Genomic DNA, 26,248 nt, shown 5'->3' with positions numbered 1-26,248 from the left:
TATATACAAAACCGACTGATAAAAACAGTCTACTGAGATTCAACAGCGCGCATCCACGGGCCCTGAGAGAAAATCTACCTGTTGGACAGTTTTTAAGAATCCGTAGAAACTGTTCCAAAATTGAAGACTATAAAAAAGAGGCAGAGATACTCATATCAAAATTGAAAGAGAAAGACTACCCCGATAACATCATTGAAAAAGCAAAAAAGAGAGCGTGAAACACCCCACGTGAAGCCCTCCTAGAAGACAAGGAGAAAACACAACCTCAACAAATTATCTGTGTCACCACATACAACTCGTCGTCAAATGACATAAAAAAATAATAAATAAAAAAGGGCCAATTCTAACATCAAATAAATAGACATATGAGAAACCTATGTTCTCATTCAAAAGAAATCAAAGCTTGAGAGATGTCCTGATCCACACAGATTCGTACAAACCCAAAATTGATAATCAAACAACACTATGGAACACCACACCAGTTACTGGACACTATCCATGTGGCTCATGTGTGGCCTGTGCGTTCACTGAACAAACTAAGACTATCGATCTGGGGCTATGCACTGTATGGGAACAGAAATCCCACACTAACTGTAATTCGGAATCAGTGGTCTACCTCATCAAGTGCCCTTGTGGACTTATGTATATAGGTATGATGAGCCGAAAAATAAAAATACGTATTAGTGAACATAGGAGCACAATCAGGAGAGCAATTACAGCCACCCGATTAACAGCCCACTATGTTGAAAAACATCACAAAGACACAGACCTACAATGGACGATAATTGAACAGGTGAAAGGCACTGGCAATCTTCAAAAGAGACTCCTACAGAGGGAACAACGTTGGGTTTACCGTTTAAAAACCCATATTAATGGTCTTAACGATGCCATACCCTGGAGCCAACTCAACAAGTAAATCTGAGTATTCCTTATAATCTCATGACTCACCAACCGCTGACGAATACCTATTGTCTGGACTGAGCACAATTGCCTTGAATTTTCTGCTATGACTTCTAAGTTTTTACAAATTTCCACAGGTTTGGCCATCATGTTTCATTATATTTATATCACCGGTTAAAATCCCTCCTTGCACATAAAAACATTAGATACCCATCTCAGTTCGTTTCGAACCAATGCAGTACTACAGATGGACTAAAAACTACATTTCCCATCCTGTTCCGCCGCATACGCTATGCACACGCATATTTCACTTTGGATTGATGAAGAACTACATACGGGCTAAAAAACTACAATTCCCATCCTGTTCCGCCCCCCACGTTATGCACACGCATGACGTACTACGTCATTCACGCACGCGTAGGGGCGTGACCGACGGCACCCTCGGATGCCGCTAACTAAACTATATTAACCAACGCTCCGATCACTCCGGCTGCCCAAACACGAGGACCGGATCCGATGTGGGCACACTGCAGGGTGAGACCTTCAATTAAAGTAAGTGACTCTACACGCAGCGCGTTCGAGAAGATACCGCTCACGATCCTTTCCTATAACCCGCTGTTTGCGATCACTACAATGTAATCCCGTCATAATTCCATATCACTAGGACCACCCACATGTTGTCCGGTCCTGTGTGAAGCAAGCCGACTTCCCTAATTGGGTACAGTATTTGAACCACGCATATGTGCATGACAAAATGGGTGAAACCGGGTGATGTTGCGAATGTTATAAGAATAATTGAGATTTCTGTTTTTTACTAATCAAGTGGATACGATTGAGACTAACTCCTTGGGTGCAAGTGTTATGTTGATACATGTATATACACTAGTCGCTAATGGATGCAAAATAGCAGAATGCGATTATATCGCCACTGAGACATTTATTCCGTCACGTAATCCATGATATGTCACGGAGGCATGTACTTGAATGGCACAAGTAGGGGCTGATACCTCTATACAGGCATGCACTACAATCCTGATGCATGCTCACAATAGTGGCACACGTTCCAGACCACCTATGTCACCGCAGAAAACAGTATTCTGCATACAAGTATATGATGTTGTTTGTTTTTGTTTTTCTTCCCAGACGCAGCCTGGCAGTTGACACACACAGCACACTCTATACTTTGAGGAGCAGCTACTCTGCCCTCACTACATTGTTAGGATAGGAAATCCCATCCTTATCTACCTCACATAGGGGGCTGCCTTTGCCCTGAAGAAAGTCCCGGACCTTTACGGCCGCTGTGGACTGAAACATGTTGGCACTAGGGTCATAGGACCATAATACCCTGACGAGACCCACTTGTATAAATAATCTCTATACAGTATTTTAACTTCTCAGATAGACCCCAAAATAAAGGGATACCGGGGATCTATCTGGGTGATTTTATCTTATGTAAAGCCCCCTCCTCGAATATATCAGAAGAGCTTCCTAATACTGTGGTCGATCCCACCCCGACTTGTAGGGGTCGGGGTGACCCGATGATAAAGCATGACACCACTAGGGTGTGTGAGGGTAATATAAACAAGCTAGTCTTTCCCCCACATACATGGTTGCGCTAGACACAACCTTATAGTTTAACTACCCGTGTGGCTCCTACTTTTCTACTTTCTAGACCGCAGGTACAGTTTTTTACCTTCTACTCAACTGACCACCCCGTGGTCCACTGGAGTATTTTTTCGTGTTGTACTTCTCTGGGAGGATATACTCCGGTTATTACCTCTCCTACCCTCAGGGAACCTGGTTCAGTCCAGTGCCCATCTGTGTTAGCCTACTTTCATATACCAGTTAACCCTGCTCATCGCAAATTCCTCAGGTTTGTGGTAGCGGGTCAACACTATCAGTTCAGGGTACTCCCATTCGTTGTCGCCACCGCCCCCAGAGTCTTCACAAAGTGTCTGGCGGTAAGAGCTGCTCACCTAAGGAGACAAAGCAAACACAAGGAGTTCGGGCTGGACTGTTCCCATGAGGCACAGGGTCAAGACTGATTTGCTTAAAGCTGGGTCTGAACTGAGTTAAAGAATGAAGATGAATTCAACCCAGATCTGTGACGGGGGTGAGTGTCCGAAAAGTTTCAGCGCTCTGTCCATCATCTCCTTGTGTTTACCTAAGGAGACAAAGCATCCACCTCTTCCCGTACTTAGACGACTGGCTCATCAAAGCCAACACGTACCAACAATGTCTGCAGCACACTTTCAGGTCAATTCGGTTACTGGATCAAGAAAGGTTTACAATCAATGTGCCAAAGCCACATCTTCAACCAACCAATACAAAGAACTACCTAGGAATTTTCAGGCAATTAGCTTTTAGTCCAACCATTGGATTTCAGCTCGAACTTACATACAGCTACTGGGAATGATGTCATCCTGCATCATGATCGTTCCCCATGCCATATTACACATGCGTCCACTTCAAGAATGCTTAGCCAGTCAGTGGAACCAGTCACAAGGTCTATTAACCGATCTAGTGTTGGTAAGCAGCCATACTCTTCACTCTCTGCAGTGGTGGAACACACAGAATTTATCAAAAGGACGGATGTTCATAGACCCGGTTCCACAGATAATACTGACAGGGGACGCGTCCCTCACTAGCTGGGGAGCTCCTCTACAACAGCACACAGTGAAGACTTGTGGAGCCAACAACAGTAGTTGCTCCACATCAATCATCTAGAGCTAATTGTTATGTTATATTTGTTATGTTATTTTATATTTAATTTGTACAGTGCACAGCTACTAAAAGTGTCCCGGCGCTAACTCCAGAAAGTTAAATTAATCCACACTCCGAGCCAAAGCTTAAAAGAGCAGCGTTTTTAACAAATTTTTAAAAAGCAATGGGTCATGAACACTCCTAAGAGCCAGCGGTAACAGGTTCTAGGCCAAGCCAGCTTTGCGGACTAAGGAGTTACCGCCTAGCCTATGGCGATTGAACGGAGGATTCTGCATTAAAAGCTGATCCGATGAGCGAAGTTGTCGAGAAGGTTTATAGAAGATTCTATGCAATATTCCTAGCACTCAAGGCGCTTCAAACTCACCTAGAGGGCAAAGCTGACGTAATTTGTGCAGACAACATGATAGCCATGTATTACATACAAAAACGGGGGGGGACATACTCTCTCCAACTGTCCCACTTAGCCTAAGACATCTGGAGGTGGGCCATTCACCACAAACTTTACTCCTAGCGGAACACCTCCCAGGAGTCAGCAGTCAGATTGCAGATCTCCTCAGCAGGCAGAGACCGCAAATACACAAATGGGAACTTTACCCTCAGGTCCTCCTTCCATACTTTCAACGTTGGGGAGTCCCTCGCATAGACCTGTTCGCCACATACCAAAAACGCAAAATGCCCAAACTTCGCGTCCAGGTATCCACACCCATGTCCAAAGGCAATGCACTATGGATGAATTGGTCAGGGATATTTGCTTATGCTTTTCCGCCTCTCCCACTCATTCCATTAGTTGTTCGGAAACTCAACCAAGTGTCCCTGACACTGTCCTAGTTGCTCCCACATGGGCACGTCAACCTTGGCTCACAACCCTATTGGAACTCTCAGTAGTTCATCACCAGAAACTATGTCTTACACCCAGTCTTCTCACACAGACCCATGGAGCCATAAGACATCCAGACCCCAGTCAGTTCAGTTCAGTTCAAGGTTCTTTATTCGAATTGCATGAATTCATAAAAGTGCATACAAGACAATAAAATATACATAATACATAATACAAGCATACAAATTTGAATCAGGCGAAACAACATTTCCAATTATAAAATAGAGAACAGTCAAGGATTGTCCATCATTTTTCGAGCGCCTGCCGAAATCTTCAGGAAAGTGCTAGTGCAAAAGATTATTTCCTCATTACCCAAGGAGAGCAATAATTGATAAGATTCCTCCATAGTAATTGGTCTAAATTTTTTACAAAGGGGAATTAAAAACCATTTTATATATTTTAAATAATATTTACAAGTAAAAAGAAAGTGCAGATCCGTTTGTGCGCTTACTCCATCACAAGGACATTTTAAGTTGTCACCCATTGTTGAATATCCTAAAGGAAAGTTCAGCAAGAATCTTACAGTTTCAGACCTCAATCGAAACAATAAACTTTGTTCCCAGTTTTTTATGGGCAGTGTGAGGTATAACTGCAGAGTACAACTGGATGTTTCCCTGCCCATGTAAATATGTACCGTAGATTTCTTAGACTCTTCCCTGACCCTATCTGTATCGTAAAGTGCATAAAGTGCTTTCTTCAAATCATTCTTATGTACAGATCTAGATGTGCCCGGATCCCGAAAAATGTCACCTTTATTGATACTGCACAAACTTTTGTACACCCCGATAGCTAGGGAATCTCCAACCCTCTTTCACATCCAAGGCAGTCTTTTATAATTTCTTGGGTCAGTGTAGCTGCGTCGTTCCTCCAAGCTGAGTGCCAGAATAGCGCGTGACGAGCCCTAATAAAATCACTAATAAAAGACAAACATAATTCTTTGTGGGAAATATATTGGGAGGTAGAGATCTGCGTGCCCAGTAGCTTTCTACAAAACCGGTTTTCCTCCTGCTGGATACATCTGGTCTCCACCAAACCCCATATTTCAGTCCCGTAGGTAGCAACGGGGACACACTGCAATTTAAAAACCCTTAAAATAGCCTCAGTGGCACCTATTTTCCTTGGGCGAGGGAGGCTCAAAATGGAGTTAATGACGTTTGAGAATTTGCCCGTGGAGTGGGCAACATGCCCAGTCCACGAGCCATTCGCAGCAAAGATCATACCCAAGTATGGAACATTTTGGGTAGAAGTAAGTCTATTACTCCCTACATGGATAGAATTAAGTTGTCGTTTCCCAGGACTGCAAGACATGATAAATGACCTTTTGTAATTAACACATAAGTCTAACCTGTCCATGAAGTCCACGAAACTTTGGGTCAAAGAGCGCAAGGCATTTGGGGTGCGGGCCATTAGGACCGCATCGTCGGCGTAAAGGAGTGCGGGCAATGGTTTGCCATTAATTAAGGGGACGCCAGAGGTTACATTCTTCAAGTGACCACTTAGTCCATTTATATAAATGATAAAGAGCAGAGGTGCTAAAACGCACCCCTGTCTAACTCCCCTTCCTATCTTGATAGCAGCCGACAATTCCCCACCTTGAACTATCCGTACCTGTGCCTTGAGGTCAGTATGCAAAAATGCTAAAAAATGGACTAAGGATTCGTCCAAACCCTAATTTAATAAAAATAGAAGTTTGGACCTATTTACCAAATCAAATGCGGATGATAGGTCCATAAATGCTAAATAAATGGGGGAAGAGCGGGCAGTGTTATATTTATTAATAACCAGGTTTATGTTTTATGCATAATAAAAAGAGTTAAAAAAAATAAAAAATAACCAGGTTTAAATTCAGGCACTGTTCTACTGTGCCAACCCTGTTTCTAAAACCCAGTTGACATGGTGATAAGATACCACTTTCCTCTGACCATGTCAAAATCCTATTATACATAATACGGCCCAAGATCTTAAGGGTATTGTCCAGCAGGGAGATCGGTCTGTAGTTAGCTGGTTCCGACCGGTCGCCCTTTTTATATATCGGGACAATTACGCTTGTTGCCCATGAATCGGGCATAGGAGCTTCTGGGAGGCTGTTAAAAACATTCAATAAAATTGGAGCCCAAAGATCCGGTTTCCATTTTATAATGTCTATGGGCAACCCATCAGGTCCAGGGGCCTTATTACCAAGACTCTGTGCGATAGCCTCCTCTACTTCTAACAATGACACTTGTAAGTTTCCAGAGTGGCCCTGCACATACTGATCTGGGGTATATGATGGTGAGGCATACATTTTAGAAAAGTGATCCTCCCAAGATTTGCTAGTAATATTGCAGCTGATAGGTGTTAAATGCTGACCCATATTACGTGGCTCTCTAACTGCAGACCAAAAAGGTTTTCCAGTCGATCTTCCAGCTATTACCACAAGAGCTCCCCAGCGTTCACTCAAAAGGGTCCCCTTCCGCTCAGATAAAGCAGTTATATAGGCTTTCCTGGCTACTCTGATATCAACATTAACTCTTGGTTTGGCAGTTAATGCCGTGCGCAAGCTTCTGTTTGCCTTTGCACAATTATGATCAAACCATCTTGGGTCTTTTCGCCCTTGACAAACTGGCACTGATAATAGAGATCTAATCTCCGAACAGAGTATGATAAAATCTGCAATTATACTAGTGCAGGATGCTCCATTCGACAGACATGAGGCAATTACAAGAGGGTGTTTTCTAATAAAGTCTTAGTTATTTCCCCACTATCTACCCCCCTCCATTTTAATCTTAGTTTGTCTGCTGTGGGGGCTAAATCCCTCGCCCCTAATGCACTACTATGCACAGGACGTTGTGCTAATCTTAGTACTACTGTGAGCGGATTATGATCCCCAACATCAGTTGCAAGGACTTCTTTACCCAGTAGGCAATCAGCAAGCCTCGGAGTTATAAAGATAAAATCAATAGTAGAGGCACTTTCCCTTCCTCTGAACATCGGTACTAGCTGGTTATCGGATGTTTGACCTAAGTCCATTACATTGTGCAAGATGTGTTCCTTAAGTAAGGAATCTAATTGCACTCCCCTCCGTTCCGCTTGGTCAGTATGCCGTAATCCTATGCCTCCTGGATCTGGTGGTAATTTGGCATTAAAATCCCCACCCAGAATAATCCCCATACCGTCATCCCTGACTTTCTCCAATTTGGAAATAAATTTAAAAAGCCTGATATAATTCTTATTTGGCATAGAGTAAAAGTCATTGTTATAAAAATGTATTAAATAAAAAGGTACACGACTTTTAAACTCTATTGCTTGGAAATTAAGGCTGCTTGTGTGTAATGTTTTAATACTTCCACCTAGCATTACACTAATGCCAATGAATAGCCCTCCAGCTGCTCTTCCAAAATTAGGCTTGGGTGCCACTAAGTTAAAACAATGAAAACCTTCAATATATAAATCATGTGTTGCCCATCTTTCCTGTAACATGACTACATCCTGAGAGGATATTATACGCAGCCAATCGGTATTGCCTAGGCTAGATTCTAAGCCAGCAACATTCCAGCTCAGGATTCTCAGGTCAGAATTATTTTTAATTTTAACCATATTATAGGGTGTTTGTACTCTGATGAATCGATCTATTTCTACAGGGATACACATTCTAGATTCTGTTGTACAGGCTATTCCCTGTTCCTGTGCTTGGCCACAAACAAGTTTTTCTTTATTTGTTATATCCTCAGCTAAGTTAGCGGGTATCTCATGCTCCCTCATGGTCTCATCTGACCCATTTAAAGGTCAATCAACCCCGTCCATTCCACAAGGTGAAGAGAAGCGGTTAAAAATGGCGATGTTAAACATAGGGGCTGCCGTGCTCCGAATATTAGAATGTTCTGGTCGCATAACATTTCCTACTAAGGCCTGTGGGTAGAAATAGCTGAGATCTCGGGTGGATATGCCTCCCTCAGGGTACCAATCTCTAATATGATTAGTCGCCCTGTAATCCTTACAATTTATAATAACAATATCCCCAGGTACATCCTTTGGTCTTCGACCCACCCAGCCTAACCTTCTAACATGTAAAAGTTCGCCATCTAAGTTTAGGGGTAATGGCCTATTCACTCTTAACCAATGCATACCCTTATTCTTAAGAGTTTGATGGCTCTCAAATTTCCCCTTTAACAATTCTGGTACCCCAGTAAGTACGATGACGTAAGGTTCTGCCTCTGGTGGGAGCTCTATATGCTGAGCAGGTCCTTTGAGCTTTATGTCCATGTGGGGGCTCCTCTCAATATTACAATATTCCTTATCTAGATTGGTTGCTTGCCTACTGCCTCTAACTTCTCTAGGCTTATTAGATTCGGGAATTGTGTTTAAAATCTGCGTGGCCATAGTGTTGTCTAGATTAGGGGGTAACAGCGTTACACTATTTGCCTGATTGGCTAGTTTTGGAGCAGTCACCGGGACGGAAGGTGTCGAGGGGTGCCTATTTGCTAACAATTCTTTAAGTAAGTTTGTGTTGGCAGACCCAATATCCTGAATAGACCCGAGTTGCTCCGCCATACTCTTTACCCTCTCAACAAGAGGCAATAATAGAGATTTATTCAGTTGTTCTATGTCTCTCATTAAGTCTTGGTGAGAGGGCATGGTCGGGCATTCATGGGCAGTTTTACTTTTAACCGGGCCTTCAAGAATAATGGGGCTCGTGGCAACTTTTGAAGTTTTTGATCGACTTCCCTTTTGCTTATTTCCGCCCCGCTTTTTTTTTATAGAAGTACCTAATCCTGATGATTATGTTATAGTGATCTTCTTGGTGGCAGCATTGCTAGATGTAACTAATGGTTGTACCTCGGGGGAGGGTTCAGTTAGTAATTCTAAGCTAAGATCTGTGACATCGTTTTCCCCAGATCTCACTGGTCGTTCAGGTTGGTCTTGTAACTGAGGGGGGATACCTATGTCACTTGTCCATTTTATGCTAATATTATCGTGCGATGGAGTAGTTACTAACTGGATAGCCCCCAGGGAGGAGCGTTTGTTCTGCCATTCAGTGGATAAGCGCCGCTCAGTGTATGCGATCTCTCGTTCTAACACAGAAGCTGCCCTCGTAATAAAGTTATCCAATGTGCCCCTGACAGAACTCCCTACCAGCGATTTCCGGCCAAAACTCGTCATAATGGTCAATTTCTACAACATATATATGACAGCACCCAACCAAATAAATATATTAAGAAAGGAAACCTCCCAATAATGCGTGTAGCGTATAGGTCTTACTTATATGTCCCGAATAATCAGAGCCAAAGGGGGTGGCCCAGCCCAGCCACGGCCAGCCCCGGACAGCCCCAGACGGCCCGCCCTTTGCCCGGGCTTAGCCCGGCACCGCCCGCGCGCGGTCCCGCGATGCCGAGATGTGGCGAGATTTTAAACGCCTCCTGGCGCGTTGTGGGCGTGGGCGAAGTAGAGGCTCCTGGGTACTGTAGTCCAGGTACCCCCTCTCGCCGGCCGCGCCCGGTCTTGAATGGCGGCGGCAGCAGGGGGAAATGCCAACAGGAGCAGCGAGTGAAGCAGACACCCAATACGGCAAGAGAGCGTCCAAGTAGGTATTGTGTAAGGCAGCCCCAGTCAACTCAATCTGGCGATCTGGCTCCTGAAGTCTTAGCGTTTGGCTATCTTAATCTACCGCCAGACTACATTAATATTATCAAAGATGCTAGACCTCCTACCACAAGAGCCTGCTGTGCAGCAAAGTGGAATCTGTTTGTGATGTACTGTAATAACAACCACATCAACCCACTTAATGCTTCTGTACAAAACATTATATATTATTTGTTACATCTACAACGTTCCAGTTTAGCTTACACTTCCATATGCTTACATCTGGCGGCAAATGCTGCATCTCTCCAGAATAGACAACATATATCTCTTTTTAGAGTGCCTGTTATCAAAGCCTTTATGGAGGGACTCAAAAGAGTCATTCCCCTGAGATGTCCACCTGCTCCAGTATGGAATCTTAATATTGTTTTCACCAGACTAATAGGTCCAACCTTAGAGCCATTGAACAAATGTGAACTGCAATTTCTCACATGGAAACCTGCTTTCCTCGTTGCTAGCACATCACTCAGAAGAGTGGGTGAGCTTCAGGCATTAACTATAGATACCCTTTTTTACAAATGCACCATAATAAAGTGGTTCTTCAGACTAATCCCTAATTCCTTCCTAAAGTCATCAATCTGTTGAGTTACCAGTCTTCTTCCCTCAACCAGATTCAGTGGCAGAACGTGTCCTACACACATTAGATGTGAAGAGAGCATTGCTTTGTTACATAGAAAGGACAAAACCTTTCCGTAACTCAAATCCGCTTTTTGTCGCTTTTGCTCCACCACACAAAGGCAATCCATATCAAAATCAGGTATTGCAAGGTGGATAGTCAAGTGCATTCAAATATGCTATGCAAAAGCAAAACTAACGTTAACAGTTCCCCTTAGAGCAAATTCTACATGCAAACTGGGGGCTTTTATGGCATTCTTAGGAAATATACCCAGAAATGACATGTGCAAAACTGCAACATGGTCTAATGGTCTACACCTCACACATTCTCTAAACACTATTGTGGAAATGTGTTAGCAAGACAACAAGCTAGTGTGGGCCAGGCAGTTTTACGTACACTATTTCAGACCACTGCAACGGATACAGGTTAGCCACCACTTTGGGAGAGAACTACTATATAGTCTATGCACAGCATATGATCTACTGCTCTTTTGCCTCGAACGGAAAATGCTACGTACCCAGTATGCATCTGTTCTTGGCATATAGAGCTGTAGAGCCATATGTGCCCACCCACCTCCCTGGGTCCCTCTACCTGTTGCAGTAGCATCTTACTTAGATACATGCATGCAGGGACATCTCCTTTTACTACTCTTCCTATCTCCATTATCACCCTCTGCGGGAAAACAACCTAACAATGGAGTTGATGCCCATGCGCACTATCACCAAAAGGAGGAGTCACCTACCTCGTGACTGGAAAGACTTCTCGAAGAAAAATAAAGTGCAAACATCTGGACCCAACACTAGATGGCGATCTATGCACAGCATATGACTCTACAGCTCTGTATTCCAAGAACAGATGCATACTGGGTAAGTATCATTTTCATTTTTAGGTGTAATAGTAGGGGGCAGAGATGAAAAGCGAAAATAGTCTAGGGCTAATCTACTTTATTCTAAGATGCCCTAGATGGATTGACATCCAAGGGAGCTGTTGACAGACTATTATTATAATATCCCAACCGCTTCTAAAGCGTCAACATATTTCGGCTGACTTTGAGTTACTCATAAGGGTCAGCGGCCTTCATCAGGACATTGTCTCAGGCTCCAAGACCATATAATCTTTATGGCTTTACTGCACTTACAGTGTCTAAGAATGGACTTAGATACTGTATGGGTACAGGGCCCATGCACCTGTACCGTCCCCAGTGGCATAGTGCACCCAGCTAGAGGTGTTCCTGACTTATGCCATAGGCAGTGGGTTGTAGGCATGGCACACAGAGATGTGTGCCATGTCGACTCTTCACTTTGTTCTGCACCAAAACACGCAGCCTGCAATGGCATTGTCTGTGTGTCAGGGCACAGGGCCTCTAAGGGTGGCACAATATGTGCTGCTGCCCTTAGAGGCCTTCCCTGGCCACAGTGCCCTTGGTACCCATGGTACCTTTTACAAGGGACTTACATGTGGCCAGTGAGTTGCAATGGGGGTTCAACAGTACAGTTTTAGAGAAAAAACATAGGCCCTTGGTACCTGGTTTTCAGGAACCCAGGGCACGCTTAGTCAAAAGAGCATCAGGCAAAAAGTGGGGGGCATCCATGTAGAAAGGGGCACTATTCCTACATTGAGCTACTGATTTCAAATTATGCTGCCGCTGTCAGCTTGACATAGCCTGAGCTGCGGAAAGTAATAGTCACCCTCACGAAAAGTTCAAGCATTTTAAGTGGCCTTTCCTACTCCTGTCATATTAGACTAATATCTCAAGCCAGTTGAGAGGGGGCCACTTTCAGTGGACTAACATGACTCTCAATCTCACTGGGGGATACACACATAAGGCTGTTCATAAACATTCAAGAATGGCACAGTTTTAGAAAGCCATGCAGAAGTTCCTCATTAGAACACCTACTGATTGGAAAGATAGAAACATACTAGGAGTAACTTTGTTGCTCCAACCACGGCATAGCACCAGAATCATCTTAACCACGAGCACAGATTTTACTCTAAAGGAGGCAAGTTCCTTTGAAAAAAAGGAATTGCCTGCTAAACAAAATCACATGCCTCTAGGCAGGGGCGCAACTAAAACCAAATTTCGGGGGATAATACTGCCAGCAATGTAGAACCAATGTCAGCGGGGGGCAAATACTTCCAAGAACGTGTTCTTGTGTAATGTAACTGCTCCTCATGCAAAAGTTCCTCAATACCTTCGGGTGGAGTTTGAGCTGTATAAAACTGCAAAAGAGCAAACCCTAAGGTTACTTTTTAGGAAATGCATTCTCACACTGTGGAAGCAAAACTAATTTGCAGCTTTAAGGAATAGGCAGAGTGGAGATGCAGGGGCTCTAGGACAGGTGAAAAAACAACAAATCCTTGTTATCAAGTAAATGGTCTTTTAAAGACCTGTGAAATACTCTGGTGTGACTGCGATAAGACGCCATCCCACAGCAGCTCAAGAACTGTCTGTGTGTGTGTCTGGGAAGCTGTCTCAACCGGATTGACACACAACAGGGTGGTTGAAGCCCTTTGAGGCCTATGGCGTTGCACGCCTGCATCTAGGCATACTCCAGATTTCAGGGTTATTTAGGATCTGACTTTATTGGTCTTGATTGCCAAGAACCCCTGTCAACCATGAACGAAAAATAACAAAAGTGAAGCAAAGCATCTTCTTCTGCCGTTATATTTGGACTATCTTTTGACTTGCAGGGTATTTTTCCATTCCATTTTGTACTGCTCTGTGAATGGGACTTGTTTGCAGTTGTATCTCATAGAGACTTCTAGCCGCAGATTCTTTACCATATAATTATCCCCAGGTGTCAGACTGGATCTGGAAAGTGTTCTTGAGCAATATCCCTGCAAGCCGGTAGGTGGAGTCAATTGGCTCCACATGGCATTGTCTGCTCCTGAAGTGAGATGCGCTGTGCCTGTATAGGCGCCACCCCAGCACACTTACAGCAGTTACGTTTTGGCAGTTTTTTCTTTCCACGCCAGTCAGCGCAGATCCGTAGAGAGCTACCCCTTAGACATTTTTTGACTACACTTTTTCCAAATTTTGTGTGTTTTTTGAGAAGCTTCTGGTGTGGCAGGAATGTCATCCCAGAAGGCCGGCTTCAAGTCCTGCAGTGCCTGTCAACGACCGATGTCGGTGTCGGACCCGCATCTTGTATGCCTTTTGTAGCTTTGACTACAGTCTGAAGGCCTACTGCAGTTTTTGCCCCATGAGCTCAAAGGACTTGACGGAGCGATACCTCAAGCTCATGGCAACTCGACTTAAAACGATATCAATCCCTGTTGAGGGAAAGGTCCCTGGAGCTGCCGCTTAGTCCAAAATCTTCGCCACACTCGCATCGAGCCACTCTGGTAGGTCCCATTGGAAGAAAAAGAGCAAAAGGTCAAAGTGTTCTTTGACTTCACCTCATCCGTCAACCGTCAAGAGGATGGAGCGTTGGCATTTGTGGCATGGCTCAGCAGTTGAGCAAGCACTTGGGTTTGCTCCGTTCCTCCCGATGTGCCCCCGCTCAGCTACTAGTTTTATTTGACCATATGCTTCAAATTTGAATGGCCTGCTCTGCTGGCGAGCCTTTAGGACCTCGGGGTTCGGGAGGGGCCCCTGCTGGATCAACGCCATTGGCTCTGGGCCCTCAGACCACTGGGGCCCTTTAAATCCATGGATGGATATGGACTGGTGCTAGTCGTGCCACCTTGCCCTCCCGTCTCTGGTCCCGATGCGGACGCTCTCGCGGCCATCCCCATTCTGATCCCTGACACGTAGTCGGATGGGCGTTGCCCAACGCCGACTGTAGATACGCTTTCCAGGCCAGGGCTTGAGCCTTATTCTTTTGAGCTAGGACTTGAGGAGGATCTGGAGGGGTTGCTGGACCCTGAAAGAAAACCAGCCCTTTGACCCTAATGTAAGGATTTGGGGGAAGCCAGGGGGCTGGACACTTTTCCAGATACTGTCATGCTTTCTCCCCCTACTATGGCTACGGAGGAGGGAGCGTCCTTCGCAATGTTGGTGAGGAGGGCGACGAGGTTCTGAACCTTAACCTGCCATTTGCTGATTTTGTTGGGTGTCCTGGAGGGCTTTGGAGGCATGAGAGCTCATCACTCCTTCTTGGGGATGGTCCTGATGGTCGCCAAGTATGCCATTGCTTTGTGCTGTCTCCCTGTCACGATGGCGTTAGTGGGTAGACTGGTGCACCCAGCAGGAGAGACCAGTCTATGAGGCCAGAAGATGTCCCTTCAAACAAGGTTGAGTGTGGGGGAAATGGTTAGGCCTAGGGGTGATGGTCTTGACTGAAACCAAAAGTGTTGATGTTGCTAGTGTTTTGTATTATCCCAATGTATCAAATTAATGCCATTGTCCCTGGTGACTACAATGTAATTATCTCATACTTGCTTACTGTGTTACCTATGCTTTTGTTCTTCATCTGCCAAATGCAATAAAATGTTTATTAAAAAAAATGTTGAGGTGAACAGAAACATTAATAAGAATAACTAATTCTAATGTCATAAAAACACTACCTTTAGTCAACAAAAGATAGTGTTAAGACCTCTCATAAGGGTCGCCGCTCATTAATATTTAGTTAAATATTTTTTCTGTAGAGCATAAGACTATTACCTATTGCTATAATATTTTAAAGACTTTGTGTCTCCTGCCCTCAGGCTATCCTCTAAAGGCTACTATTATAGTGAGCGCCAGTACCCTGTTCGTCCCTTCCACATTTCCCACCTCACCAAAAGCGTGCAGGTTAACTCATAACACAGAATCACTCTTTTCTTCTCTACCTTCATAGATATCTCTTTGGCATCTGGCATGACTTGTGTTCTTCTTTCCTGTGAGGTCTTGTGTGTACCTTGCCCCCCTTTCTACCTGGTTTCTCCTTGATGATGAATTGTCTTCCGTTCACAAGAGCTTCAGGCCTTCTTCTTGTTCGTAGATCTCTGTCTACACCCTTCCAAGTAAATTTGGGAAAGTTCAGTGGTATTTAACCTGGTTATCACTCATTATATGTGTCCGAGGTCTCAAGTATTTTCTTTTCTGGAGGGTAATTGTAGCAAGATCCTGAAGGAGAAGAACCCTGGATTCATTGCAAAGGATCTAGTCCATTTGCCAGGCTTATTTTTTCATGAGGGCATCTTTGACTCTGTACTTGGCTTATTTGTGCACTATGTCTCTTGGACTAGTGGTTTGATTTCATTTTCTTCCCAATCTGTCAAACCTTGCCTCTTACAAAAACTGTAGCAAGGACATAAATACTTTCCAGGCATAGATAAATGTTATCTCCGTACACACCCTCTTTCAGATTACAGACCAGGACGTTGTCTGCACGACACCTCTTTCTCAAATCGTTGCATTTGTCTTGTAGTTCTTAGCTTGCGTCTCTGGGTGAGGTATAGAACTGTGAAAGAATTGTTCAGAAGCCGCATTGGTTTCAAGGCAAGCAGGTTTCAGTAAATTCCAGTCTCTTATTTAAAGGCTGCATGTCAGTCTTTATCTCCACCCTGTATATATACCAGTGTGTCTGTTATAGTCTTTTCAAGATTGGACCCCAAGTCATCATGAACCATTTTCAAATTGCATTTGGTCAGCGCCAGATTTTCTCTGAAGCCATAGTATGTATTGTAGTTTGGCTATTTTCTCATTCCCTTGAAGTTAGGGATTTTGTTATTTCTTCTTGCTAATTTGCTCGGTTTAAGCCGTGAAGGAATGGAGTGGATTGGACTATTTAACAGATCTCTTCATGAAGCATAATTAGCGGTCCCGGTTTTATGGTATTTAATTTCTTGACATTTCCGTCTGTATTTATTCATATTTATATTTTGCTCATTTTATCTCTAATTATCCAAATTTACTTTGTGTTTTGTGAAAAAATAAAGCTGATTCTAGTATAGTTGCACATTTATTAAACTGAGAAAAGTACACTTGTGCTTGAATGCCTGGCAGGTTTCAATGATGTGAACACCCGTAGACAATAAATCAATAGCCTTGTATGAAAACAAACATTTTAGTATCATAAGTGTGCATACCTGCTGCTATTTCAACCTCATTTCTAAAATGTCCATCTTTTTTTAGCTCCTTTACCTGTCATTCCAGACAACTATTGGCCTGGCAGCCATGATTGATAACATTTATAATCACTCAAAAAACATTATAATTTCCATTTTTATCCACATTTAAAAACAAATACAGACTGGAAATTAAATTGTTTTCTGTCTGTATTTATCTGTAAAAAAATCTGTAAAAAAAGAAAACAGGGAGCCTTATGTATGATTTATCTTGTGCTAGACATTGCTTGGCCTTCTTCCTCTCACTTTTGGATCAACTGTAGTTGCAGATGTTCGATGGGGTTGTTTCGCTTCGTGTCCACTACCACTCTCTGAAATGTTTTGGTCAGTTATTACTGCATTTGCTGGGTCTCGATGGCTGCCAATCAGGACTCTATGATCGCTTCCTTTCCTTTATGGTGGCCTTGCAACAGGCTTGCTTATTATAGTTCGCTCTGTATCTTCTTTTTATTTTGTACTCCTGTCCTGTTGTTAAACCCCTGCGTGCTGCCTTCGGCCGTTGGCAGCACTACCTCTCTAGTGATGCCGTCGGCCGACGCAGCCCCGCCCACTCTTCAGAACGTCTGCACCGCGGCGGAAAAACCGCCGCGGTTAAGGCGTTAACTTTGTTGGAAGCATTTGTAAAGTCTGGGGGAATCTTTTAAAATTGTTGCACCCCTGTATCATCTGGTTCATTGGCCAGCCACCTTTGATTGTGGGCCACTTGATGCTGTATTCTTTTCTCATTCGTGTCTTGCTGTATCAACCCCCCTTACCAGTCCCCCACTCGCTTCCTCTTTCCAAGGCTGTTCCCTCTGTCAAGTGCCTCACCACTCACCTGCTAGTGTGTGTGGCTTTCCCATTTCCACTCAAGGATCACTGGGTGCTGTCAGCACTGCCGGGGAGTCTGCCACGATGGACAGGGCAAAGCCAAAGGGGATGATGGACGGAGTGTTGAACACTGAAAGCACTCACCCCCAGTCAACTGATCTGGGTTTAATCCATCATTATTCTTTAGCTCACTCCGCCACCCCTAAGTTGGCAGAGTATGCCCAGACGTGGGTCCCTTGCTCACTTTGCCACTGGATTCTAGCTAGTCTGGCTGATGCCGGCTGATTAACCAGAAACCAGTCCCAGGATGCTTGTTTCCGGTCCAGGGAAGACATGGCTTGACAGTTCGGGCTGGACTGTTCCCATGAGGCACAGGGTCAGACTGATTTGCATATGGCCATGTCTGAACTGGGGTGGTGGAGTGAGCTAAAGAAAGATGATGGATTAAACCCAGATCAGTTGACTGGGGGTGAGTGCTTGCAATGTTCAACACTCCGTCCATCATCAACTTTGGTTTTGCTTTGTTCGCTCTAAGTTGGCAGGGTATGCCCAAACCTGGGTCCCTTGCTCACTTTGTCACTGGATTTAAGCTAGACTGGCTGATGACGGCTGATTAGCCAGAAACCGGTCCCAGGATGCTTGTTTCCGGTCCAGGGAAGACATGCCTTGGTAATGTTCAACACTCCGTCCATCATCCCCTTTGGTTTTACGATGGACAGGGAGCAGCACACCATGGCTAGCACATGCTTGAATGTTGCATGGTCATGATAGGTGCTTTGCAATCCACTGCCATCCATAGTCCATGGTTGGGCCTGTAGGTTTCTCCCAATTTCACGAGTGTTAGGCTACTCCTTAACTATTTTTCATTCATTGTTCTTGTAAAGAGATACACTTTCTCATGACTCAAGCCGGGAATCCAGAGCTGCTCAGCAATGCTGCTATGCTGTCGCTATCTTGGGTGTATGTGCCCAGGTGCTTCCATTTTCTTGAAGAAAAGCACTTGGCTATGCATAAATGCATTTGGTCAGTTGTGTGGTAGTTGTGTTCTCTGTCTCTATGCCCCACACTACCTCCCTGTGAGGCCTTGGACTGCTTGACCCTCTGCCTTGAGAGTCAGTTATGGTAGGCTTTTAATTTGGACACATTTGCAGTGCCTTAGTAGAATGGGCTCATGGCCTCAGTGGTAAAAACCTAACTCCGTGGTTGGAGCCCAGAATCCCTTTGGGCCCTGTGTCCCCGGGAGGGTTTTGGCATTTTCCTTTCTAATGAGACACAACAGTAAATCCTTAAATCAATTCTCTTTCTGTTTGGATTGTGGCAACTCTCCTCAGCCTTTTGCCCTGTGGTGTGTATCACTGATAACTGGTGCAAAATGCTGCTGTAAGTCTGATGCTGGTTATCAAACTAATATGAGGTATAGACTCTGTAGTCCTGCGGGAAATTGGTGATTGCAAATCTAGATGTAGGGGAATAAATGAATAATTTTAAGAGGAGCATGAAATTAGTAGTGTACTTCCAATTATTTAAATGTGTGACCTTTCAGTGTAAGTCTTAGATGCTTACATAAATGAAAAGTGTCTCCTGATTGCTACTTAAAAGGAAACTGTATATATTTATACATGCAGAAGACTCCGTTCTGGAGCCCACAGTGAATGTCCAACATATAAATTGTTAGCTTTATCTGATTATTGTTGCTTATCTTAAGACACTAAAGAGAAAATATCCACTGCAGTTGTTTGTACTACAAAAGTATCTTTCAGAACCTCTGCTATAAGCATACAGTCTTAAAGCTAATAGATTTGAGTAGTTTAAGTGGTGGTTTCTTTTATATCTGGGACAGTTTATTTCTTCTCACTAATCAATAGATTCTGGTCATATTCAATTTTCAAAACTTTAAAAACATATTTAATCATTGGTATTTCACTGGGCATATGAGAATGACTTATTCAGAGGTCTGGGTTGAAATGTATGCATAGTGGAATAAAATTGGTGTATGGGCAAATATTCTTCTCTTTGAAATCTAAACATGTACACATTTCATATTCCGGATACCATTATTTACCTACAGGGGATTACCAGACAGTAAAGGAAACTTGCTGAGGTTTATCCAGGAAGTTCATGGACATTACCTCCACCAGCGCCCACTGCATACTCCCATCGTGGTGCACTGCAGGTAAACATATGTGGCAATAATTTGTATTCCTGCTCAATCATAATCTTTTGTTAAAACAGGTAAGTTGTTTCTACAAAGTGTTAATAATTGAGCATTCTAACTCAGACCACCACATACCAGCAGCTGCCAACAAGTTTAGGTTCCAAACCCTGGTGCAAAGCAATTGTTACTTTGGATTTGACAAAAATATCAATTTTATTCTGAATTTTAACTGTTTATTTTAAATTTCTCTTTTTAAGTATGAATGGAATATGCTCAAGAGAAATTCAAGTAAAACTTGGTGGTTCCAAGATTTAGGATCACGCTTAATATTCTTGGATGGGTAGGCACAGTTGACCTTTATTGCATATTGCCATGAACATTGGATGTTTCTTTAATGTACACTTTCCTGAATAGTGTAGAGGAGTCATCAAAACCTTTTCTAAGAAAAGGGTGTCAAACTATGCTCTCTTATAAAGGCAGAAATCAATCAGTTGTTACATATTGGGGAAGGAAATTCTCTCCACAATTTATTTGCGATATGTGCAGTTTAACAATGACGCAGACTCTGGTGGATGGCAATGATCTTTACTTGTCCTTCAGGGGAATCGCCGTTGAAATCCTATTCACTGAATGGATCCCAAAGCATATTTTTTAAAAGTTACTTAAATTAACTCTTCTTCAGAAAAGCCAATTTTTTAAAACATTTATTTTGGTATACTATCAATAGGTTATGTTTGTGCAAATTAACATTCTTTGAAAATAACTATATCATAAAAAGGTCACTTCTTTAACAAAGTGGTGACAAACATTTTTAAAAAAAAGGTAAAGTCAGAGAAATGAGGGTTAATGTAATCAGATGTGCTGCAGGCTACAGAGGTTGCCTAACTGACTCTGCTCCTTTAAGGGAGTACATACCAACAGTATCTTAACATGGGGTGTTAGTGAAAGTTGCCCATGTTCTTTTTTTAGCTGCTCCTGACAACAGGATTCTAAAACCTGAGCTCGGTTTGTTTTGCATTTTTGCAAGAGGAAACATATCCTAACCTCTCACATGTCACTTTACCTAATCTCTTTTAAAACCAGCTGTTTCTTTTTTTCTGAATTAAAATATTTTATGATTGAAGAAGCCACCTCTTTTTCTGAAATACTGTCCATGTGGTAAAGCCTTAAATTGTCTACATTGTTTGCCCCTTGAAAGTCACTTGTGTAAGGGATGCCTTTGTTGTCAGAAGTTGTCCAGGAGGATTTTAAATGATTTGCCTCAATATCCTGGAAGAAAACAAGAGCAGATTCCAAGAATCTGTTTTAGGGTGATTAGATGAGCATGTAAAGGTGACACATACTGTGATAGCTCTTTCCATTATCTCTAAAGCAAGAGAGTCCACATTTTCCTATAGTGAGAGCTATTTATGATCATTGAAAACCATTCAGAGCGTCTGTCTATTATTGAGCTTAGGTATAGGTACATAATGTCATTCATCTTAAAAAACGGCCCATAGATTGCCACAATCTTGGTCCAGTGAACATACACCAGAGCTGTATCGCTAAAGATTTATAGTGGGTTCCTCAAAAATCACTTTGCTCCATTTGCTTTTGTGCGTGAATCACCTCTGAGGGTAGCACTGTTCTCATCTTTAGAGCTGGGGCCTGAAAGACTTCCACTACCTGGATAATTGCCCTAAAGTACATTGGCCGAAGTCTTTAACGCCATGCGTGCGGCGCATTTTCCCGCTGTGCGCTGACTTTTTTAAAAACCCGCGGTTCATGACGAGCTGAGCGTACGAGAGGCATACCTCATGACGAGCTGAGCTCGTTAAGAGCGTCGAAGGGGTTAAACAAGCAAATCAGAAAGTTATTTTTTAAAGTGAATATTGCACCAACACAACGAATCAGGCAATCCGCAATAATTCATTTTATGAGGGACACGTACACTTCATAATACTCTACATATAAACATATCTCTGCAGACACCCCCAAATGGTATACATGTCCAACAAACATGATACACAATGTATTGCTTGAAGAGATTGCATCAAGACACTAGGAGCTCTTAAAGAAAGGAAACAGAAACATGAGACAAAGAACAGAGTGAAGTAAAGAAAAAAGGAAGGAGAAAATAGAGAAAGGAAAGGATAAAGAAAACGTAAGCTGCATAAAGTAGAGAAAGAAGAAGCAAGAGGACAATAAAGAAAAGAAATTGGAGTAACTGAAGCAGTTAATTAGACAAAGAAGCACAATATAAGAGGGAAGAAGGGAGATAAAGAAGCAGCGAAAGAAAGAAGAGAAATAAATAATTAACGAAGCAGAGCATTAGAAAAAGTCGAGGAAGATTAGATCGTAGCAACAAAAAGGTCAGGGGGAAACAAATAAATAACAAGAAAGGAGTAAGACAAAAAATAGAAGCGAAAATGAAAGAAAATATAGAATGATGAATAAGAAAGTTAGGAAGGAGGCAAAAAGAAGGAGAAAAGGAAAAAGAGCAAAACAAAGGGTAAGAAAATGAGACTAGATGGAAAGAACGGAGAGAAAGAAATGAGAAACAAAAGACAAGGCAGAAAGTAAGGAGGGAAAGCGATAGGAAGTAAGAGACAGAGAAGAAAATAATAAATGGAGAGAAAGCAAGCAAGAAATGTTAGATAAAAGATATGTAGAAAAGGGAGAACTGAAGGAGCGGAGAAAAGAAAGATGGAGAGAAAGAATAAAAGTAGTAAAGAAGTAATTTTTCACTAGAGGGTGGACTGCATGGCCCTGAACTGTTTGCTTCCTGGCCTAATAAAAGCTGCTGCACAGTAGTTCAAAGTGGTGCAGGGAGACAAGTTGCTTGTTTTGAAACCAAATTACAGGAAATTATCTGAGTAATTCCGAGGCAGCCTCTGACAAACTGGTTGACCCTTTGGAGACCCCCACTCTAGAGCATCCTCGAGAGGAAAATATGAAGAGAGAACATGGCTTGAGAGACACCAATGCTTTAGTTCATTGTCCAGGTCTGTGAATTTGAAGATGGGCACTGAAGCACTAGGTTTATTCTTGAGTGCACATTTGCCATTGTGAGGACAATCTACATTGGAAAGGACACACCATTCTAAGTTGAAGTGGGACATGGTGTCAAAATATACACTGATTTCAAAATATTCAAGGTTGAGCAGGTGGTTACTGCAAAAAACACCGTTGATGGACAGAATGTAGAACAATGTCATACATTCACCCCAGTACAAGGATCTGGGCCTAAATCCATCGTTTTTTTGCACTCCACATCACCCTGGGTTAGACACTGGCTATATGCAAATCAGCTCTGACCCTGTGCCTCGTGGGAACAGTCCAGTCCGAACTACCAAGCCATGTCTTTCCCAGACCGGAATCAAGCATCCAAGGACCGGTTTCTGGCTATCAGCCTTCATCAGCCTGGATAGCTTGACTCCAGTGGTGTGGAGAGCCTGGGACTCACGTCTGAGCATACCCAGCCCACTCAGGGTGAAAATTGCAAAAAAAACAGTTGATGGACAGAATGTAGAACAATGTCATACATTCACCCCAGTACAAGGATCTGGGCCTAAATCCATCGTTTTTTTACACTCCACACCACCCTGGGTTAGACACTGGCTATATGCAAATCAGCTCTGGCCCTGTGCCTCATGGGAACAGTCCAGTCCGAACTACCAAGCCATGTCTTTCCCAGACCGGAATCAAGCATCCAAGGACCGGTTTCTGGCTATCAGCCTTCATCAGCCTGGATAGCTTGACTCCAGTGGTGTGGAGAGCCTGGGACTCACGTCTGAGCATACCCAGCCCACTCGGGGTGAAAATTGCAAAAAACACGGTTGATGGACAGAATGTAGAACAATGTCATACATTCACCCCAGTACAAGGATCTGGGCCTAAATCCATCGTTTTTTTGCACTCCACACCACCCTGGGTTAGACACTGGCTATATGCAAATCAGCTCTGGCCCTGTGCCTCATGGGAACAGTCCAGTCCGAACTACCAAGCCATGTCTTTCCCAGACCGGAATCAAGCATCCAAGGACCGGTTTCTGGCTATCAGCCTTCATCAGCCTGGATAGCTTGACTCCAGTGGTGTGGAGAGCCTGGAACTCACGTGTGAGCATACCCAGCCCACTCGGGGTGAAAATTGCAAAAAACACAGTTGATGGACAGAATGTAGAACAATGTCATACATTCACCCCAGTACAAGGATCTGGGCCTAAATCCATCGTGGTTACATTTTCCCAGGAAATGGATAAACGAATTGATGAAAGAAAAGCGCTCAAAAAAGTCTAACTCTTGGTATTGCTGCCATAATCTTCGACTCATGAGGTAATGACCTCTGAAACTCTTTCTGCAAAATCACAACCATACACAATCATATACAGCAACTTTAACCCACAACTGGAATTTATCATTTTTGCATTAAATCTTCTGATATCGGACAAAGGCAACACCCTGACTGAATGGAACAATATCACTACAGAGGAAACCACAAGAATCATGAAGACCATCCATCTCAGGGCACCACCAGACCCTTGTTGCCACTACGCTTTCAACAAAGGCTCATCCCCCATTAGGGAAGTAATCACCCCATTCTCAAAAGCTCCATCAACACAGCCACTACCAGGGAGCATGGAAGCATGCAGCTGTCGATGTCCTCCTGAGCAAGCTATAGGCAACTTCTCTGCAGCCTTTTACAAAGTCTCCTATCCTGATCAATAGACTTCACAAGGTGGGCATCCAAGGACCTGGCCTTCAATGGAGCTGGACCTACCTCACCAGAAGAACCTAAATGGTCAAATTGCCACCATACTCCTCAGAAGCCAGCAACTCATCTGCCAAATCCTTCAGGGTTCCTCCCTCAGTCCGACCTTTTTCAACATCTACATAACCCCACTGGTGAACGTCATTTACACATGCAACACAAACATACTCACCTTCGCAATCAATCGGAACTCATGCTGACCCTCTCGGACAAAACACTCCGCATCAAAGCAATTTCAATTCATGCATGATCAAAGTGGCCAACTGGATGAAGTCCAACAGTGTCAAGTTGAACATGGACAAGACATAAGTGGTGATCTTCGGAAGATACCTTGCCATGGAATTTGGCCTGGTGGCATACAAACCTCTGACCAACTCACACAAGCGCAAGAAACCTCAACATCAATATTGACAAGTTGGGCATATCCGTCCAGGTCAACTCAGTCTCCTTGCCCTGCTTTCTCACCCTGAAGATGCTGAAGAAGATCATTAAGTGGCTATTCAACAACACCAGGAAAATCATTTCCTAAGCCCTCCTCACATCCTGTAGTCCATAGTCCTGGACTACAGAAACACTTCCTACACTGGAATCGCTAACCAACTCTCAAAAAGTCTACAGACTGTCAAGAACACAGTAGCAAGAATGGTCTTCAACCTCCTACGCCAGTCTCGCATCACACAACACTGGAGAGAAATCCACTGGCTCCCAATGCATAAGCATGCACAGTTCAAACTTCTCATTCACACATACAAAGCACTACACAAAACAGGTCCAGCTTACCTGAATAGCTGTGTGCAGTTCCACCAAACCTCCAGATGCCTCTTCTCATCTGGACTCTCACTAACGCACATCCCACACATACTCAAAAGTAAATCGGGAAGTTGTGTGTTCTCTTACATTGCTACTAAAGTGTGGAAGGAACTCATCACTCATTATCTCCTCGTCTCTTCTTAAACGCTGTAAGAAGCTGAAAATCAATATAGACTTGTAGCTGCAATTTCCTCATCTTTTGAATATTCCCCAAGCGTCAGACTGGATCAGGAAACTTTTCAGGTGGCGCCTTGTGGCTCCAAACAAATGCCAGTCCTCTCCAGAAATGACATTCAGTGCCTATATAGGCACCACTCCAGCTTGCTGACTTTAGTTCCTTTCTTTGTGTCACCATATGCGGGTCTGGAGCTCCCTCCCTGTGTCTCAAGATCCCCACCAGGGGACTCCATGGCATGCACCGACTGTGAGTCGATGACCCCAAAGGCCATCAAGGAATGCGAGACAAAATGATACGTTGCCAGGCATAAAAAGGTTCTACGTGGGGCCGCTCTAAGTCACAGTCCACATCCAAGGTTTATTCCCACTCTCAATCCGGAGTAATCTGAGTCGCTGGAGAGGCCTGTCTTTGTCAAGCTCCAAGCTGTCGGGTACATCTAAAAAGAAACACAAAAAATCAAAACAGGGCATGGCTCCTTCTTGTTACTCACGTTCTTCTAAGCAGTCACAAGGGTGACACCACTATTCTTGAGATCCGAAGTCAGCTGACTTTAGAGCCAATCCCGCAAGTCATGCCGTCACAGCCTGAATTTATGGGGCTAAATGCCACCCCACTTCAGATCGAAGAGCTTCATGCACCCATTTTCCTACTCTTTGGTTTCCTATCAGCTCTCTCCGGCAAGCTTCAGAGCCCCAAATAGCTGAGAGGCCTTCCATCTGGACCAACCAAGCCCATCTTGCCTCCTGCTCCACTCTCTAC

General features: G+C 43.6%; 1 protein-coding gene across 1 annotated transcript in view; it reads left to right on the top strand.

Annotated features, from left to right (window-relative positions):
- Window positions 1-26,248, top strand: part of PTPN23 (protein tyrosine phosphatase non-receptor type 23) — a 663,560-nt gene that overhangs the window by 538,997 nt on the left and 98,315 nt on the right. The window contains exon 22 of the mRNA XM_078662553.1: window positions 19,666-19,770. Coding sequence (XP_078518679.1) covers window positions 19,666-19,770 — 105 coding nt within the window. The remainder of the gene's footprint in view (window positions 1-19,665; window positions 19,771-26,248) is intronic.

Source organism: Lissotriton helveticus, chromosome 10, assembly GCF_964261635.1.
Source record: "Lissotriton helveticus chromosome 10, aLisHel1.1, whole genome shotgun sequence".
Lineage (NCBI taxonomy): Eukaryota > Metazoa > Chordata > Amphibia > Caudata > Salamandridae > Lissotriton > Lissotriton helveticus.
The sequence above is the reverse complement of the archived record's forward strand: the minus strand, read 5'-3'. Positions and strand labels throughout refer to the sequence as shown.